The 20,874-nt window shown below is 33.5% G+C and overlaps 1 protein-coding gene across 2 annotated transcripts; it reads right to left on the bottom strand.

Moving 5' to 3' along the window:
• Nucleotides 1–1,497: 1,497 nt before the first annotated feature.
• LOC143233665 (uncharacterized) lies at nt 1,498–20,176 on the bottom strand. Of its 2 annotated transcripts, XM_076470148.1 has the most exons (9): nt 20,114–20,176; nt 15,643–15,774; nt 10,927–10,987; nt 8,395–8,516; nt 8,157–8,272; nt 5,572–5,744; nt 4,727–4,920; nt 3,418–3,527; nt 1,498–2,711 (listed from the first exon to the last, which is right to left on the bottom strand). In XM_076470148.1, exons 3-9 carry the CDS (start codon nt 10,961–10,963, stop codon nt 2,651–2,653), a joined length of 813 nt encoding a protein of 270 aa, XP_076326263.1. In that variant the 5' UTR covers nt 10,964–10,987; nt 15,643–15,774; nt 20,114–20,176; the 3' UTR covers nt 1,498–2,650. The 2 variants fall into 2 exon arrangements, with proteins under 2 accessions (XP_076326263.1, XP_076326262.1); XM_076470147.1 differs by lacking the exons at nt 15,643–15,774; nt 20,114–20,176 and having other exon boundaries at nt 10,927–11,060.
• Nucleotides 20,177–20,874: the final 698 nt, after the last annotated feature.

The following is a 20,874-nucleotide window of genomic DNA, read 5'->3' on the forward strand; positions in this document are numbered from 1 at the left end:
TATATATTTAATTAAACTTGTACATCTATTATTATAACTTCGTGTTGGGTTTTCTCTCGAGCTTTCCTACCCATCAACAAATAAACATGACTAAAACGTCAGTTACATCTGATGTTAATGGAGCAGTCAGTAATATAATACTTTTTACCTAGTTTATTATTAAACACAAAGCTACACAATGGGTTATCTTTGCTCTTCCCACCACGGATATCGAAAACCTGTTCATAGCGTTGCAAATCGGAAGACATATCGCTGTTGCCACCTGGGTGCAGAGAGTTATTTTCGGTATCAAACCCCGAATTTTAGCAATATGAACCCTCTATATTATTACTGAGTTATCAGAAGAGAGGAGAAGACAGTTTGTTTGCTTGTTTTGAATTTCGCGCAAAACTACACAAGGGCTATCTGCGCTAGCCATCCTTAATTTTGTAGTGTAAGACTAGAGGGAAGGCAGTCATCACCGACCACCGCCAACTCTTGGGTTACTCTTTTACCAAAGAATAGTGAGATTGACCGTCACATTATAACTCCCCCAAGGCTGAAAGGGCCAACATGTTTGGTGCAATGGGGATTCGAACCCGCGACCCTGAGTCGAACGCCTTAACCCATCTGGCCAAGAACAGACAGAGTGGTCAAACGTACTCGTAAGACTGGTAAAGAGTAAACTGTAGTGCTGGAGAAGAACAAAAGGCAAATTACACTTTTATAATCAATCGTTCTAATTCATAGAATGGATGTTTTAATTTACCAGGTGGAAAAAAGTTCACAGTATAAATTTGTTTACTTTGTAGAATATTATACTTAAGACTTGTTCATTTGGGCTAGCTTGATGACTTTGATGTATTTTTTATATATAATCTTAGAGACTAGTGTTTTAAAAGAAAGAAACACACATTTTTCAGTCTTTATGTTTCATTCTGTAATGTTTTTCTTAATTTTATCTGAAGTTTGTTAAAAAAAAAGAATTCCGATAAATTACATTTACAGATGACTCCTCTCCTGCAGTGGCACAGCGGCACATTTGCGGACTTACAACGGTACAAACCGGGTTTACACACTCATTTTGGGCAGAGCACAGGCGCAGATAACCAATTATCTGATTATCTGTAAAACTGCCTCCCGGTAACTCAACGGTAAATCACTGGACTTATAAAGCTACAAATCGGGTTTGGGTAACAGCTGCGGGCAGAGCACAGAGCGCCTATTGGGTACCTTTGTGTAAGTCTAGAGTGAAAGCAGCTAGTCATCACCACCCACCGCCAACTCTTGGGCTACTCTTGTACCAACGAATAACGAAATTAACCGTCACATTATAACGACCCCACGGATGAAAGAGCCAGCATGTTTGACATGACGGAGATTTTTTGGAAAGGATAGAACAAGACTCTACTTACCATTCATGGAAAGGACGCCACAAGACTATACCTAACTCTTATTTAATATGATCAATATTGTCATAGATGCTAAAGTCTTGATATGAAAGACAAAGTACATCTATTGGTTTTTATTTGTAAAATACACTTTTATTTAAGCAAATAACATAATGTAATCGAGATACATGAGAATAACAAACTATACGTAAATATCATAAATCACACCTTGTATCCACGTTCAACACAGAAACTTGTAAGTAAAAACGCACTAGATCTCTGTTGTACACATTCAATTTTTATTTAAGCAAATATAATCGCAATACATAAATAACAATAAACAGTACATAACGAAAGAAAATTTTAATTTTCTTCTGAATATATGAAGTTTATTCATCTAATTTCTTATTCATGGTTTACAAGAAATTTATTCGTGAATCTATTTGTGTGTACATCCACGTATAAACTATGTGTAAATATTCTTTGAATGCCAATATAACAAGTGCATCAAACGTCACTTTTGGTGTTAAGAGAACCTTGACATGGAAACCTGACCATGCAGAATATAAACTGCAGTATCCTGCTGGAATGTAGTCTTGGATGTCTGTTTATTTATCAACAGTTATCATGATACCATTATCATACAGTACACGGAAGTGTACGTTGTCTTCCACAAAGATGGATTACAACACACACCTCCTCATTAATTGATTGGTTCACATACCGGTGGTCCATATACTTTGTTTCACAATTGGTCCACTAGTTTCCTTGACACGGTCATCTGAACAACAAAAATAATCTTTCAAAGACTTGCCAGTTAAAAATGTATTTATTTTGAAAAGGTTATTTACTTAGAAGGTTATCATGGAGGAAATTTATTTCCAGTCCCTAGAATTATCTATACAATAGAAGGTAACCTTAATGGAAAATATACCGTTTCTTCAAGGAAGTAATGCATTTTATGTATATAAATTTGATAAGTCACACCCCGCATCCACGTTCTACACATAAACTAACGAATAAAATCCAATAGAACTTTGTTGCACACATGCAACCCGACTGACTGAACTTGGTGTATTGTTTGGGAAACGTTAAGTAATTTTCTGACTGACATTAAAAGCATGAAACTTTAAAGAACAGATCGTCCAGGCTTCACTAGAACGACTCAAGTATTTTTTTAAATTTGTTGACGAGATATTCAGCCGCGTTAACTCTAGGAAACCTGTTGGATCCATTGAGAGGTTCCACCATAACGATGTTATCAGGATGAACAAAGTAGGTCACAGAACTTCTTGAACATTGCATTTTAGATTCCTCCTTCGGCACCAGCACTCGATGAGACTACAAAGTGTAAACCATAGATATGCAATTAGAATATTAATACTATATCAATTAATGAATCAATAAAATTTAAATGGTTAGTACATACTTATCTAGAAATAAATAAAAAATAACGGTTTCAAAGCTCTTTTTCTATTTATTTTGTTATAACGATTATGAATACCATTTTATGAGCAACAAAGTAAATATTTACTTTAGGGTTAAATAATATAATGTGATTTTAGTTGATTTAATAGCTTACGTTTTAAATCTATATTTAAATCCGATAATCTCCTGCATTATGTTAAAGTTAAATCGCGATAGAACAAAGCTATTTACTCAGATTATCTGTAAAATTGCATCCCGGTAACTCACTGGACTTATAAAGCTACAAATCGAGTTTGGATAACAGCTGAGGGCAGAGCACAGAGAGCCTATTGAGTACCTTTGTGTTTAACGATAAACAAACAAAATATGTATAATTATAGATGTTACTCAGTGTAACATGTTCCTAATAAATATTTAGACGTAAATAAAATAATGTGTACAGAATTATGTAGACAAATACACACACAAAATATTACGTGTAACATTCATATGAACGATATTGTACTATATATTACTGTTTATTAGTGAGAATGTTACAAATATATAATCTCAGATTTAACTACAATTGCGATTAATAGATAGCGCAGCTAAGTTGTTCCATTCACAAGTTATCACTTACCGTGGCTGAATATACTCCTTCACTCCACATCTCCAAAACTCTCCAACGTTCACCAAAATGGCTCCCCCGAGTGGCGTAGCAGGTATCCATTCTCCTGATTTTGTTTTTACCTGAAATATAAAAATTCAGGATTTATAAACTCTAATCTTTCATGTGAAATTATACGATATACATAACGCGATTTTTAATTGTTTCTAAACGATACACTCACACACGTATACTAAATAATAATAATAATAATAAGTGTGTTAGTAATAAATTTGATACTCAAGGAAAACTAAAGTACAAATCAGATGGAACCTTAAGTGTGGTTAAATCTGTGAAACCTTAATCATTTTAATATTAATTATAACAAAAATTGCGACAAACAAAAACACTAGCTGGGAAGATAATCGTCCTCTGCGTGATAACAACGTCTCCTCTAATTAATCGACTCATTCAAGTATGATGCAAGGGTTTGAACACTCAATTTAAAAACAACATACATCGTTGGATAACTTATCAAAAACTATGATTGTTTAAATTTAAAAAAATGTATTGAAACTTGTGATAAAACATCTTGAAACAAAGCTTCTAGATAATTTATATATACTCTAGATTTAATATCACTCAACATGTAGTCAATACGAGTTGACAAGGTTGTCCAATCTTTGCTAATGGGAGAAGGGTAAGATAACAGTTAAAGTGCTGCGTCAAAGGTCCGAAACTGTATACAGAAAAGAAGACGTACCATTGGCTTATCCAAATCCATATGTTGCAAACAGTAAAAAATAAAAAATAAAACAAAGAACGTTTTAGTAAATCGTTGTCCAATTTCAATTGTAGGGTTTCTTTGGAATTTTCATCCATATAAGTTTTAATTTTTTTGGTGGTTTGATCACCACCATCTGTATGTTATTCAAAATTCCAAAAAATCATTTTATAAAACTACTGTTATCCTCTAATGGTTCAATTCGTAACGAATTAATTCCTTATAATTAAATAATAACTTACTTTCGAATAGTAAACATAAACTAATGTTTGTAATTTGGTTTAATGTAATATAACTTAGTTTTATAGCTTTCATCAAAATTTATTTTTTACATGCACTTATAATTTTTTTATATATTATACAACATTAAACAAACTTTCTAAACTGTGTAATTACTGTACAGTTATCTAAACATTCTGTTACATTAAGATTCTAATGTCCAATTATTTTAAAACTATTTAGGTTAACAGTAGACGTTTCGGTTTAATGTACTTTCGAAATTCGTAATGAAATTTTTTTTTTAATTTACTCATTTACATACATTAATTTTATCATTACCTCCAGACCACCAACATTATCTTGAAACAAAAATGTCACCGTTCCAAAGACAGAATGTTCACCGCAACGAACAGTCGTTGTAAGGCAAGTCACATCTGTTACAGGAGGGTAGTACAGCAGTTTTAATGTTGATGCATTTTCTTTGCACTTTGTGAGTTCTTGGTGTCTCTTCAAGAAAAAGTCTTCTGCGAGGTCTGGGCAGCAAAAACATTCAGTTATAAAGGAAAATTAAACACACTTATTACACCGAGATAATGAATTTAATCTATAATTTTAATTTATAGCAAGTGAGTCTTTTTCTTTTAATACCATAATTCTAATAAATCTAAAATACTTCATAGGAAGAGAACATTCAAGAAACAAAAACATAAAATGAAGAGAAACAAAAACATAAAATGAAGAGAAACAAAAACATAAAATGAAGAGAAACAAACAAGGGTATGTAAAAATATTGTTCTTCCACTGAACACAACATTTACAGCCTATCTATACCATTACTAATCTGTAAGTCAGTGTGAAAAAATGATTTCTATATTGTTGAGAATTCATATTGTTTTAAATTGGTAATGTTATAACAATAAATTGATTATGTACAAATTAATACATATTGTAAACAATACGTGATCTAAAAGTTGTTGAATTAACAGAAACGGGAGCCCAAAGAAATATTTTCAGGTGAGGGTGGGGATGAGACAAACATCTAAATCAACAAACTGTACTAATATGTGTTAAATCTGTTTACACATGATATTGTACCAGACATTATCCTAGTAATATTAGTTAAATAATCGGAGAAATACTACTGACAAATAATTCTCATCTCTAAATGGAAGTCAAAATGTTACCTAAAGATAAAGCAAGAACCACCAAAAAACGGCGACACAGGTTCACGCACGCCTCGAGGAAGTCAAGACAAGTTTCTTTGAATCCGGGAGTATCTTGGTCAGATGGAAAGATACATTCACTGTTCACTATTCCATAAGTTTCTTTTATTTCTTTTTGAATTCCCGTTTGGAGACTAAATGATGAAAGAAACACAGAGGTTGTTAACTTTTAGGAGTCAGGAGACATTTAGTTACTTGGTTAATTAAACAGAGGTAATAATTGGTAAATTTGTTTTGTAAATATAAATAGAAGTTCTATGAATCTCCATACACAACCAAGGTGAAGAAGTGGTCTTGTTTCGCTCCTGTGTTTATGTATAATCAGAATTGGTACAAAAGATGAGTGTTTGTGAAGGGCGAAGTTTGTTATTCTTGGTAAATATACTTCAATGTACGAGGTGATAGTGAAAGTCGATCACTTTTATTGTAATGGACTCAAAAGGTAACATGTAAAAGTGTCGAAGGTGAAAAAGAAACTGAGGTTGGAGGAACTTTGTACCAAGACGTACATTTTCTATGAAAGTGAATATAACTGTTTCACGTAATTATTTAGGGAGAAGAATCGCAGTCTAGAGGACAAGGTACACAACACTATAATATACACTGCTCAGTATACTTAATACAAATAGTAGCCTTATCAAAACAGGGCGAATAAGAACCAAATACACAGACAGTGTAGAAACTGTGTGTGTGTGTACGTTTTGGAAGCATGCTTTCCAACAAATGAAAATATTAGAAAAATATTTGGTATCTGTTATTATACTTTAGAGACCAGGTACAATAGAAATGAATATAAAAATATTTATTTTAATAACTAATTCAAATAACCTATTTTGTATCTTCGTCACTTTCTTTTATCGTTTTTATTCTTTCCGTTATCAAAATATCTATTTGAGCGTAGTGGGTGGTTGATGTTTTTTAACAACTGTGGAATGTTTAAAATAAGTAGAGTTTTGCTAACAACCAACAGAGGACATTTGTTGTTAGTGATATTTTCTCTCTCTCTCTCATAGGTATTTGGGTATTGATGTTTATATACCCAGGAGGGTCATGTTTCGTCGACCTCTCCTACTTCCCTTATATTTGTTTTTACAATTGTCAAGTGTATTTATACACTGCACACGAGGGCTACCGTAACCCGTACCAACTCAGCCCCCATTCAGGGCAATGTCCATGCACTATCTACACATACACTTGGTGCAAAAATCATTTTTCTTTATAGTTCCATGATTATTTGCACTTTCACTACATAGGTATTAACTATAAAAGATTTACATTAAAAAACTCTTTCAAAGTTTAGTAATTAACCAATAAACTAATGTGTAGTTTAGTTTATAGATTACCTTTTCTCTTTATTTAGAAAATATATATTCACTGGGAAAAGGTGTTTAGGTCTATCCTCATCATGTATACACTTCCTGTGTAGTTCGCTTACTAGTTCATTTTTTTCTCCAATTTCTGTCAAAATAATTCATTGTACTATGTAGGAGTCTATTTGCTATGTGCGCGTATTTATACATGAATTCTGATAATGTTGTTCTGAGTACTTTATAAGCTGTTGTAAGTAATGTATTTTGTATTGTTTGTTGTTTTGTTTGAAGTAGTTTTTTTTTACTTACATTTATCCATGCAGGGGCTGCATAATTATTGACAGGACTAATGTACGTTTTATATATTTTTATGATGTTATCTGCTGTTGCTACACTGGTTTTACCAGTTAGTTTTCTAGCATAGTTTGTTCTTCGCCAAATTTTTGTTCTTATGTCACTTCTGTGGTTTACCCACGTTAGTTTTGAGTCAAATGTAAATCCTAAACATTTTGCAGATGTAGCAATCTGAAAGAGTGCTCCATTCATTTCAATCTGTGGTTGTCATTTTTTATGTATTAATAATATTGGTAGGAATAATTTGGTTTTTTGAATTTCGCGCAAAGGTACACAAGGGCAATCTAAGCTAGCCCTCCCTAATTTAGCAGTGTAAAACTATAGGGATGGCAGCTAGTCATCACCACCCACCGCCAACTTTTGGGCTACTCTTACCAACGAATAGTGGGATTGACCGACACATAATATCACCCCCCACGGCTGAAAGGGCGAGCATGTGTGGTGTGACAGGGATTCAATCCCACGACCCTCAGATTACGAGTCGAGTGCCTTAACCACCTTGCCATGCTGGGTCGGGAGGATCAGAGAACCAGGATCTAGTTCCATACTATTTGAACGGTTTGATTTTTTGGCTTCTTTCTAACGAAGGGGTAGTAGTACAGAAATGATTATATTGCGTCGCGATTGTTTAAGAACATTGATCTAAATAGATGAAATCAAAAAGTAGATAAATCAGCACTAAGGAATATCTGATGAACTTTTGTAAGATAGACTTTCATTTATCAGGAGTTCCACTTCTTCACTTACAAAGATAAATCTTTATAAACAAAATGATTATTGTTAAAATTTTATTGTGATTTTATGAAATATATTGGGGGAAAATAACAAAATAAATTTACATTAACTACAAGGATATTTTCTATGTTTTAATCTTCTACCTACATTTCTTTATCTGAACTAAGGTAGCCATCGTAATGATTTGGAAGTCTTTTGTATTTTTCTTTTACTTCAAGAGGAAGTAGAAAAAACTTTCTGGACTTCTGGAAAATGGCGGAAAACTAGAAAACAGAAAAGATATATACAACTACATGTTGTTCTGTCGTTTTTTGTAAACTTCCTATCTCAATCTTAACAAAATGAAAATTGGAGAAAAACAAGTAATTAAAAGAGCACGACATACTAGTTCTTGTGATATCCCATGGTTTACAAGGTAAACAAAACCAATTTGTGAGAAAGCTTGGTGAATTTCTGACGCCACTTTACGGAATGCTTCATTACTCGGCTGACCAGATTGTTTCAACCCTGTAAAAAAACAATATGTTTAATTACAGCAACTGGGTCGGTGTGAACGCATTTTCGAAGTTAGAGAAGCAAAATTATACTTGTTACAAGATAGTGTTACTTTTATCATATATTTAACACTGGATTCTTTGCTGAGGCACTTATCGATTTAAGGAGTAAAAGAGCGAATAAAATTATTCCAATAAAGATATATTTCCAATGCCCATTAACGCCGACACATTTCGCTCAATACGGAACTCATCAGTACAGCTGGGACACAAGAAAAGCAGTATTGGTTAAATGAACCGATTTGGTGATATCTGTAAACTCATGTTGACGAATGAGAGAGTAAATGGCCATAACGTCTGGGGTTTGTACTCACTGAAAATAAACTCCAGAGTAGTTCAAGAGCTAGTGGTGGGTGGCATTTACAGTTGTTTTTCCTCTAGTATATTACTTCAAATTTAGAATTTCTAGAGCATATAGGACTCAAGTAACTTTTCGTTAAATTAAACAAACGAAGAATAGTCATTTATAAAATATCTTCCAGCGCATTTGTATGTTTTATGTAATCCATACTTTTAAACTGCTGTACTCAACTTTGAAATATTGCAGCGTCTAGATATAATTTTTAATTCTCGCAAAACTACCCGAGGACTGTCTGGGCTAGTCGTCCTTACTTTAGAAGTGAAAGACAAGAGGGAAGACAGCTAGTCATGACCACCTACTGCAAACTCTTGGGCTACTCCTTTACCAACAAATGGTGGGATTGAGAGTGGCTTAATGACGCTCACACGAGTGAACGGGTGAATTTTTGTTGTTGAGTATCGAACCCCCGACCACCTGACCATCACGTTTCCCGCACAGAGAAAAGTTAGTACTTTTCACCAAATCATTCAAAGACCCGAGTACTTCACGAAACAGTATTATATAGATGTCAAATCTGATTTCGATTTACAATTAGTAAGCCTACCAATTACCATTCATATATTAGTTAAATTAGTGAAAAATGTGTTATAGTGGATTTGACAGACATAGTGGAAATAATAGTTGTTTAACTTTGTATTACATCGGTCCTGTAAATTATGTCTTGGCTAGTTTACAATAACATGCTCGAAGCTGACTAAACATCAAGTTTAAAATGTTTATAAACTTGACATACAGAGTTTGACTTTCCATAGTGGGTACAGAACAGATAACCAAATGAGTAGCTGTAGTTTTGACGATAAAATTATAGAATAAAAATACAACATGTTACATAATTCTAAGCTACATAGTTGGCTATTTGTGTTGTGTTCGTCAAGGGTTTTAGCGCTACAAGCCTTTCCGATGACTCATTGAAGTGCAGTGAAATCAGATTTGGAAATATTAAATAATATAATTCACGTATTTATGTGAGCGTTATTTTTGAGTGATTTTAATTTTTGAGTGTGACAAAGTGGATGTCAGCGAACATGTTTTACGAATCTCAGATGAGAAACACTAAGGAAATATAAGAATACAGATGACCAGCAACAATAAGCACTGGGCACGATTTCCTTACGGGTTGTCAGTAATAATTGTTTACGATTTTAACACGTACAGTTTCCACAAATTGATGTTTTTTCTTTTATTCAATAATGTCTAAACTTCTTTGACATGTTTCTATTTTAAGTTTATCATGCGGAATGAATTTATAATTGTTGTTGTTTTCAGCCCCGAAATATTGTAATCTCTATATCAGAATGATAAATTTATTAGCTTTTATTGGAGCATAACGATTTTTGTCTTCAAGGTGGAAATAGTGTAACTGAACAAGTACAGCTGTAAGCACGTTAACCAGTGTATTTGGAGACACAAAGAAGTGATTGATAAAACATTGGGAAATCGATTAAAGTAAACAAAACTTTGAACTCCAAAATGTCTTTGCGAAGAAACATCTTTATCAGTTTTAAGAACGCGAACTTTTTGTTAGTAGTTATTTTTCAGTTTGTTCTTGAAATGTATCAACACTTTCTAGGCTTAACATTTAATGTAAACAGTTCTTGTTTTTCATTATATCGACACAAGTTTTCTCAGCACCAATGAAACAAGCTTCATGTAATTTTTTCGTTCTATTAAGTTCAGAAACACAATCTTCCATCTTGAGCACCAGGAATGATTTACATAATTTTTTTTTTCAATGAAAAGACACACCAGACATCAGATTTATTTGAAGTTAAGCCTATCAGAAACCAAGTAGTTCTTATGACACAATTTGTATTGTCCTACATTGTTTAGGTTTTATTTCTTACTTGAGATATTTCAGCAAAAAACACGATTTTAGAAATGTCTAATTTCTTTACGGTCTGATACTTTGTTGTACGACATTTTAAAAACACATATTCTTCTATTTTCATCATGTGTAAAGCTTATTTTATATTTATTGTAATTTTCAAGTTCACGGACTTACCCACAGCTTCGATGTCGACAACTGGAATAGAAATCATCAGTTCTGCTGAAGTCTCGAATCACTACGTAATGAAACAGATTTATCGTTCGGTTTAGAGACAAATAAGCTGATGTTACATCTCTAAGAGTATGTTGTTATCACGCCAATGTTAGTGTCCAATAACAGTTAACGTTATCGGTGATTGGCCAGAATGTACATTTTCATTGAGAATATTTTGTTTGTTCAACCCAATATTCTGAGGTTACAGAAATACTCTTAGTGTAAACTTACTATTGCAAAGAGCGCTGAAAATGTGAAAAACCTGGTGCACGAGTGTATAAGCGTGACTGGAAATGTATTAACGATAAATGAGCTTAGTAGATTTTGTTTAAAGGAGAGAAACAGTTTAAAACTGTAATACACAACTGCATAAGTATGATTTACAAAGTTGTATTTATAGACGTGAAAAAGGTGTTTTTAAAATTAATTGTCTGATTCATATAAAATATTTGGATCATTGTTGTTGCTTCAATCAACTCTTTTCGTGACTGGCACTATTTAAACAGGTTTGTTTTGCCGAGCTTGCTCTGACACTAGCTGAGAAGATATTCTAAGGACTCTTCAGAGGAGTTCTGTGTATTTGTATTAGTTCCAAACTTTACATATTTCCATATTTCAATAAATACGTCTCCATCAACGTCAACGGGTCAGCATGACCAGGTGGGTTAAGGCACTCGACTCGTAAGCTCAGGTTCGCAGGTTCGAATCCCCGTACACCAAACATGCTCTTCCTTCAGCCACGGGGGCGTTGTAATGAGACGATCAATCCCACTATTCGTTTGTAAAAAAGTATCCCAAGAGTTGGCGGTGGGTGGTGATGACTACGTGCCTTTCCTCTAATCTTACACTGCTAAATTAGGGACGGCTAGCGCAGATAGCCATCAAGTAGCTTTACGCGAAATTCTAAAAACAAACAAACAAACAAACTGTTTCCACGTACATGACTATTTCATTATCATTTGTACATGCACAGCTATTTCATTATTACTTATACTTGCTGTACCACTTTCATTTATACGAAAAGCGCTCTTTGTTTTCTTAGACCTGAACAATTATTTTCTTATTTTTTATTTGGTTGTCGATTATCATGTGTGAAGATCGATCACAACGTACTATTTTTTGGTGAACATTGTGACCGGTATTATCTATGTATTACCCGTTTTTGCTTATTGAGTCGAAACTCTTTACAGTATTAAGATTATCGGCTACTTTTTCCTGTCATACATCATGAAGAGCACGCTATTCTTTTGAAGATTGTTGAAGCAAGTTCAATATTCTATTTAATTCAGCTATAGACCTTTTACAAATGACGCCATAAGTCTCATGTGCTGCTTGAAATGTATATGCGAAATATATTAACCGTTATATTCTTTTGTTTTGGCCTTCTTGGAATTCTTTGAAATTTTTTGTCGGGTTTCTGGCAAATCATTGTTTTCTTTCCGAACATGTTCCATTGTAGGAGAAAGATCTATTTTCGGATATATAGATAAAAAATGAACATGTCAAGCGTCTTCATTCAACATGAGGGCGAATAAACGTCGTTACATTTACTGTCTGTAACAGGTACCGGTGATATTAAATTGCCTTTGGAGGTACTCGAGCATCTCCAACTACGATACTGGAGCAGTTACAAATTCAACTATTCTTCCCAGTGGGTGCTGCTGGGAATTTTTTTTTTATCACGTCAAACCAAGTTGTAAATTATCTGTTAACCCAGGTGGTATGACGACTATGGCAATGAATCAGTTGAAATCTTGACTTTTCATTGGTTATACATTTAATTACAGTTGGTATCGTAAAAATCTATTAGCAAATTATAAATTAGAGCATGGTAGAGATAGGCGTGGAAAGTGGTTTCTGAATTTTCATTGATTGCTATTTAGCCCCTCATGACTGAATAATATAAAATATAGCTTCAGAATACAGATGATGAAATTACAAAGAATACTTTATGTTATATTTCGTAAATTTCTGGAGATGGAAAAAAAGAACAGAAGGGGGAGTCTGCTCAAAAACAAATATCCAAATTTTCCCTATAGGGGAATTTGAAATTATTTTAAAATATTTCTTAAAAATAAATGAAGAACTTTAAAATTATATAATTTTACAATTTTATTTATTATCTATTATGTAACTCACTAAAACGTCATGACGTGCAGTTTGACCTGCCCGCATGCCAAAATTAATCACGCACACACTTACCTGACGTGTAATCAGTCACATAGACACATTCACATTCTCATCCAGAACATGGAAGTCAACAATTTCCCATATTTTATTATAGTACCGATGTTTACTGTGAGATTTGCTTATTAGCTGAAGTAAGAACTCATAATACAGGCCATCATATTGTAATTTTTCGGGACGGGAAAATGTAAATATATATATTTAATTAAACTTGCCTTACGTGTACATCTATTGTTATAACTTCGTGTTGTGTTTTCTCTAGAGCTTTCCTACCCATCAACAAATAAACATGACTAGAACGTCAGTTACATCTAATGTTAATGGAGCAGTCAGGAATATAATACTTTTTAACTAATTTATTATTAAATACAAAGCTACACAATGGGCTGTCTTTGCTCTTCGCATCACGGATATTGAAACCGGTTCATAGCGTTGCAAGTCTGAAGACATATCGCTGTTGCCACTGGGGTGCAGAGAGGGTGAATTTAACAGTAAAGCTACACAATGGGCTATATGTTATTAACGGTATCGAACCTCCAATTTTAGCAATATAAATCCTCTATATTATCAATGAGTTACCAGAAGAGAGGAGTAGACACTTCGTTTGGTTGTTTTGAATTTCGCTCAAAGCTACACGAGGGCTATCTGCGCTAGCCATCCTTAATTTTGTAGTGTAAAACTAGACGGAAGACAGCCAGTCATCACCATTCACTGCCAACTCTTGGGCTACTCTTTTACTAAAGAATAGTGGAGTTGACCATTATAACGCCACCACGGCTGAAAGGGCGAATTTGTTTGGTGCGACGGGGATTCGAACCCGCGACCCTGGAATCATGTGTCGAACGCCTAAACCAAACTTGCCAAAGACAGACACAGTGGTCAAACGTACTCGTAAGACTACTAAAGAGTAAACTGTAGTGCTGGAGAAGAACAAAAGGAAAATTACACTTTTATAATCAATCGTTCTAATTAACAGAAAGGATGTTTTATTTACCACGTGGAAAGAAGTTCATAGAAGAAATTTTTTTACTTTGTAGAATATTATACTAAAGATTTAGAAATAGCGCGGATTTTACTTTTACTTATTAACCATGGTATGTTTTTCCCTAAATTTTAAAATTAGGAAAGATAATAATTTATTTTTCGTGAGAATTATTTATTGAGTTGAATTTTGCACTTAAAGACAAATATATTTCCATACATCCTGAATCTAATTTAACTGCAAAAATAATGACGGCAGAAAAATAAAGAGAATATATTTAACCAATACTTACAAAATGTCCGAGAATTTATTAATATTTAAAAATTATTCATTAAACAAATTTTTTTTTAATATTTAAAAAATAATAATATTCAATCAAAAACATTTTTCAGCCTTTCTCGGGTTCTAATCGTACTTGTTGATAGATGATGTAAGTGAAAGATAGTCTTCCGTTCGCGTTACGCAGGTTCCGTCATGTAGAGGGCATTTTATAAGAGAAATCTTGAGATAATGATTCAAAATTTTGATATTTCCGGGTTGTACCGGTTTTATTGTACAAGAATATAAATGACCAGCAACAACAAGCAGTGGGCACGATTTATTTACGGATTGTCAGTAATAATTGTGAACGTGTATGTCTATGATTTTAACAAATACAGTTGCCCAAAAGTTCAAACTGTTTTTTTCTTTTATTCAATAATGTCTAAACTTCTTTGTCATGTTTCTATTTTAATTCTATCATGTGGAATGAATTTATAATTATTGTTTTCAGCCCCGAAATATTGTAATCTCTACATCAGAATGATAAATTTATTAATTTTAATTGGAGTATAACGATTTCTGTCTTCAAGGTGCAAGTGGTGTGAAACTGTTACATACAACTAAACAATTACAGCTGTAAGCACGTTAACCAGTGTATTTAGAGACACAAAGAAGTGATTGATAAAACATTGGGAAATCGATTAAAGTAAACAAAACTTTGAACTCCAAAATGTCTTTGCGAAGAAACATGTTTATCAGTTTTAAGAACGAAAACTTTTTATTGGTAGTTATTTTTCAGTTTGTTCTTGAAATGTATCAACACTTTCTAGGCTTAACATTTTATGTAAACAGTTCTTGTTTTTCATCACATCGACACAAGTTTTTTCAGCACCAATGAAACAAGCTTCATGTAATTTCTTTCGTGCTATAAAGAACAAAAACACAACTTTCCATCTTGAGCACCGACACTAATTTTCATAATTTTTTTTCTTGTCTGACATAAAACCTTTCCTGGTTAGTATTTAATATCAGATTTAATTGAAGTTAAGCCTTTTAAAAACCAAGCAATTTTTTGAATTTGTATTTTACCGCTTTGTCTGAATTTTTTTTTCAAATCTTGGTACTCCAGCAAAAAAAACCAACAAAAACAACACGTTTTAAAAAACGTTTACTTGGTTTAGTGTATCACATTTTAAAGAATATATATCTTTATATTATTCACATATAATTCTCATGTGTATAGTTACCCACTACTTCGATGTCGACAACTTGATGAGAAGCCACATCAGTTCTCGTAAATTATCTAATCACACGTACTTTGTAAGGACAAAGATTTCTTGTATTGATCAGGGGTTCCCAAACTTTTTAGATCTGCGGAGCTTCACATCAGAAAGAAGATAATTATTTCGAGCCTTAATAAAAAATTACACTAAAATATCTGTTTAAAATTTCTGCTTGCAAAAATTATATCAGTAAAAGTTCAGTGTACTTATTTATTTATTAGTGGGTCGGATGGGCTTGCTTTTGTTCACAAAGTAGTTCAATATTTGGAAGTACGGTTGTTACCTGTAAGCGCAAATTACTTTCAATATTTAGCGTATTTCTAAATTTGGTCTTTGTAGCTGTATACAGTGAAAATGTTTGCTCACAAGGATACGTTGTTGGAAAACGCATCAAAATTTTCAAAGCTCTGTTACTTATTTTAGGGCATTCCATGGCCATTTGAATCAAAATTGTGTAATTTCTTCGTGTTGAAATTTTGTTTTAGGGTTTAATCAGTTGAAATTTCTATCAGCTGTTCTTTCTCTTTCAAAGGCAAATCGTTGGTAGTTGTTGAGTCAACATAGGGATTTTGAATCCCCAGTAATTTTTCTGAATGAGGATGGAAGTACAACCAATTGTTGTAAATCAATTACACTAATGGCCAAAATCGTAAGGCCAATGAACATAAAAAATATGCATTTTGCGTTTTTAGATTCAACCAGTTATTTGAGTAGAGCTACGAAAGATGAAAATAAGAAAAGGGAAAATAAAATAAACAACCTTTTAGCATTTAATAGGAAAATGTGAACACTATGAAATTAGCCTAAACACTAGCTGGTCAAAAAGTTTATGACCACACTGAAACTAAGCGTTAATCGGTAAGCACATAACGAAATTTAGTCATTTATGTTCAAGCAGTAGCATTATCAACATCTCCCACTGACATCTCCTGTGTTACATTGGGTAAGAACATGGCAAAGGCTGAAAAGTTGACAGAGTTTAAACGTGGCAGAAATGTCCAGCTGCAAAAGCAAGGTCTCTCTACCAACATGCCATCGCTGGTGAGATTGGGCGTAGTAAAACTACTGTTGCAAATTGCTTAAAAAACCCTGAGGGACACGGAACGAGAATTTTAAGTGGTCGGCCCCAGGAAAATTTCATCGGCATTGAGCAGGAGGATTCGACAGGTTGTTCGGCAAGACACCAGCCGATCATCGAACCAGATTAAAGCCCTTACGGACGCAGAATGCAGCTCAAGAACAATAAGACGTCATCTGCGAGAGAAAGGCTTTAAAAACCGTAAACGTCTTCAAACGCCACGCCTCCTTCCACACCACGAAACAGCTCGGTTAAACTTTGCTGAGATTCACCAAACATGAGACGTAGAAAAGTGGAAAAAGGCTTTGCTCTCTGATGAGGAAAATTTTAATCTGAATGGTCCAGATGGCTTCCAACGTTACTGGCACGATAAGGATATTCCAACGGAAACATTTTCTATGCGACACAGTGGAGGATGTTCCATCATGATCTGGGGTGCTTTCTCCTTCCATGGAACAATGGAGCATCAGGTTATACAGGGGCGTCTAACTATATTGGCATGTTTGAGAGAGCATTCTTATTGACTGAAGGCCTTTGCCTGTGTGGAAATGACTGGATCTTTCAGCAGGACAACGCTGCACACTTTCTTTTCTTTCTTGTTTCACTACTCCTTGCATCATTCTGCGTTAAAGTACTTGCACACAACGATAACGCCAATGAATTCATATTAGGCCTAGACCTAGGAAGATTTTTACTTGTATTAGATTTATTACCGATATTCAGCCACTTATCCATTATAAGGGTGACAATTAATTATTAATTTGTTCAAAAACGTATTCTTATATCTTTGGCACTTCTAAAGTATTTTCAAGAACACAAAATAGCTTATTAATGAAAACGCGTTCAAACACTTGAGTTTTATCATCATGATTTATTCATCATCAGTGTTGACATAACGAAGTCTGAAAAAAATATTTGTGAGAGAAGGCTAGGCCTCTAGAATAATATATTTTTCTAAAGGAAAAGAGTAAGCTATTATTTTTACATTTTTTTTTGTTTTAAGAGAAAATTTCAAGCCAAATAACAAAATATTTAGCTAGATCTGACATGCGTCAATATATCCAACGAAATGAAATAAAAGGAAACATGACATCACAGAGATCATTTGTTTCTTTGTTTTAATTTTTTTGAATTTCGCGCAAAGTTACACGAGGGGTATCTGCATTAGCCTTCCCTAATTTAGCAGTGTAAGACTAGAGGGAAGGCAGCTAGTCACCACTCACTCTTGGTCTACTCCTTTACCAATGATTAATGGGATTGACTGTCACATAACGCCCCGCTGCTAAAAGGGCAAGCATATTTGGTGTAATAGGAACTTGAACCCGCGTCCCTCGGATTACAAGCCGAGTACCTTAACCACATGGCCATCACGGTCGAGCTCAGTGGTACCAAGTTTGTCTAATTCAAGTACAACGGTTTTAACTTAACCTAACAATTACTAATTATAATTGTCATAAATATAATTATACTTCTTATAATATAAAGATACGTTGAAATTGAAACAATTGATACTGCATCTAATTCCGTCACAATATTTCAAATATGGACAAGTTTTAGCTATGACGTCATGTTTCATATTGTTCCAGGTTTAGTCGCTAATCGAGATTTGGCATCACTATCCAGGGTTTCATACGAAAATTACTAGGCAATCTTGCATCTCCAATGACGCATGCGATCTTGAGATGGAGCCATATCTACTTTCAACCAATGGTTCCACTGTCGAAGTTAATTGAAATTGTATTAACACTTTCACTTCGAGAACTCCTAAGCTAAATAAAATCATCTGGCGTTAGACAGAATAAAATATTAAAAGGCCCAATACGCGATAAACATGTTACAATAAACGATATGTTTTATTTTTTACTTTTTTGAACAGCGTATTCTGAATCAATTTTATAGTTTTAGGAAAATATATTAGTGTTCTGGAATTTCCTAGCGGAGATCCAGATAACTATGACGGAACCCAAGGCTCCGCGGAGCATAGCTTGAAAAAACCATTTATTATATAGATTATAGACTATAAAAGTGCGTTGTTATCATGGGATGAAGTTAGTAACGAATAGCGCTTATATATGTAAAAACGGCTCGTTTGGGTTGAGAAAAATTTTAAGTAGAGGAGCGAACAGCGTTTCGACCTTCTTCGGTCATCATGAAACCTGAGGATAAAATGAAAATAGTCAGGTCTTATAAAAAACAAAACAATAAACTATGCTTTTAACTACACAAGAGAAAAACTTGTTAAATTTAAAATTCATCAGAATAGAAACGTAATCGATTATTTTGTGGGGAGAGCAGGAGTAAATGTAGTTTCTACAATTTTGTTCAACAGTTGCAAAAGAAACCAATACATTATTTTGGACTACCTCGGAAAATGATTCTGTGACATAAATATATGTATTAAATTGATAACAATACTGTCTGCTGTCTGTTTGTGACTATGCACAAGGTACACAAAGTGTTATTTGTGCTCTGTCTACTACAGGTATCGAAACCCCATTTTCAGCGTTCTAAGTCTAAAGACACACTGCTATGCAACAGGGAACAACGATACTGAAACCGTACATTTTGAGTACAACCCACTGACACTGTAATGATTATTTGTAGAATAATGCAACAAGTAATCTCACAGTTGGACTAATAATTGCAACAGTTTTATAATTATTTAACAAACTAAGAAATTTAAAATTCATCCATAAATATATAAAAGTTGGCAATACACATTAACCAGTGCCGCCATATTGGAAGGTCACATACCAGTCGTGTTTTTTTTATAGCAAAGCCCCATGGGGCTATCTGCTGAGCCCACCGAGAGGAATCGAACCCCTGATTTTAGCATTGTAAATCCGTAGACATACCGCTGTACTAGCCGGGGGGCATACCAGTCATTTTTAGACACAACCGCGTGCACACAAAACTATCATCCAATACAATAATATATTTACGTTATTTTCCAGTCACTAAAAAGTAATAAATTCCTCCTATATTAATCATCCAATACCAACATGTACTTACGTTATATAACAAAACAGGTGAAGATATTATATTTTTGGTATAAGTTACACAGTTATATCACAAACCAACAATGACGGTCAAATTAATTAGTGTTAGTCTGCAGTAATTTACAATATGTGGACACAATAGTAAAGTCCAAAACAAAACAAATATTTTTCAGACATTAAATTTAAACTGTCACCAAGACCAGTACAAAAAGCATGTAACGCTAGGCGCAATGGCTGGTGAAAGTATGGGTTAAATGTTAGCAAAATTTAAATACGAATATATTATGGAGGAAAATAATATGTTTAAATTAATATATTTAGTAAAACAGAATTCTATAAAAACTAAAATAACAATTACCTTACAAATCAATTATTCAAAGTGAAAATACACGAAAACTTTACAGAACGGAAAAATAATTAATATAAACGAACTACAACATACTTGTACAAGCACTGTTATGTATACCACATGACAACCTACTCAGACATACCTTGTGCTTTGCCCTGTTACAAGGTCACAACCTAACACGTCATCTGTGAGTAAATTACGGAACTTAAATTGTAACTGTTAATATTAATCAGGTGGAAATTTAATGAAACTGAATATATATAGATATGTCTATTCGGGATAAAGTAACTCATTATTAACTTTGGAAAAGTACGAAAAATTCAAGATTTGTATATACTGACACAAAAATTTTGTTCATTGTAAATTCTATATAACATGCATGCATTTGAAACTTCGATTCAGATTCCGACTACATATTTATGAAAACCATCCATCAGGCAGTTGATTTATGCGTACTCCATATTAATAATTTGTATTCAAATATCTACTTTTATGAAGAAAAGGTGAAAGTTAAATGATCAGACAAAAATGTTTCAGCTATAAGCTACCCCATGTTAATCTTACTCTGAGTTTAAACATTACTGTTCAACTACTTAAAGAACTTGACATGATTAAATTTACTAATCAGTGAAAAAGTAAATTTAAATATCAAAACGTTTCAGAAACGTGAGTACATTTAATTTATAACTGTCAGAGTTATGTTTTGTTTTTGCTTTTCCATGAAGAAAAGTTTAGAGCAATTATCTTAAATATGCAAGCTATCATTGATG

This window comes from Tachypleus tridentatus, chromosome 12 (assembly GCF_004210375.1).
Source record: "Tachypleus tridentatus isolate NWPU-2018 chromosome 12, ASM421037v1, whole genome shotgun sequence".
Lineage (NCBI taxonomy): Eukaryota > Metazoa > Arthropoda > Merostomata > Xiphosura > Limulidae > Tachypleus > Tachypleus tridentatus.

What these genes read in the sequence shown, in the direction of transcription:
- LOC143233665 (XM_076470148.1), bottom strand. Translation starts at nt 10,963, where the DNA reads ATGATTTCTATTCCAGTTGTCGACATCGAAGCTGTGG. An exon ending in CTTAGTTCAGATAAAGAAAT is followed by an intron (nt 5,745 to 8,156) that starts GTAGGTAGAAGA and finishes TTCATCATTTAG; the next exon opens with TCTCCAAACGGGAATTCAAA. An exon ending in GGTTCTTGCTTTATCTTTAG is followed by an intron (nt 4,921 to 5,571) that starts GTAACATTTTGA and finishes TTTGCTGCCCAG; the next exon opens with ACCTCGCAGAAGACTTTTTC.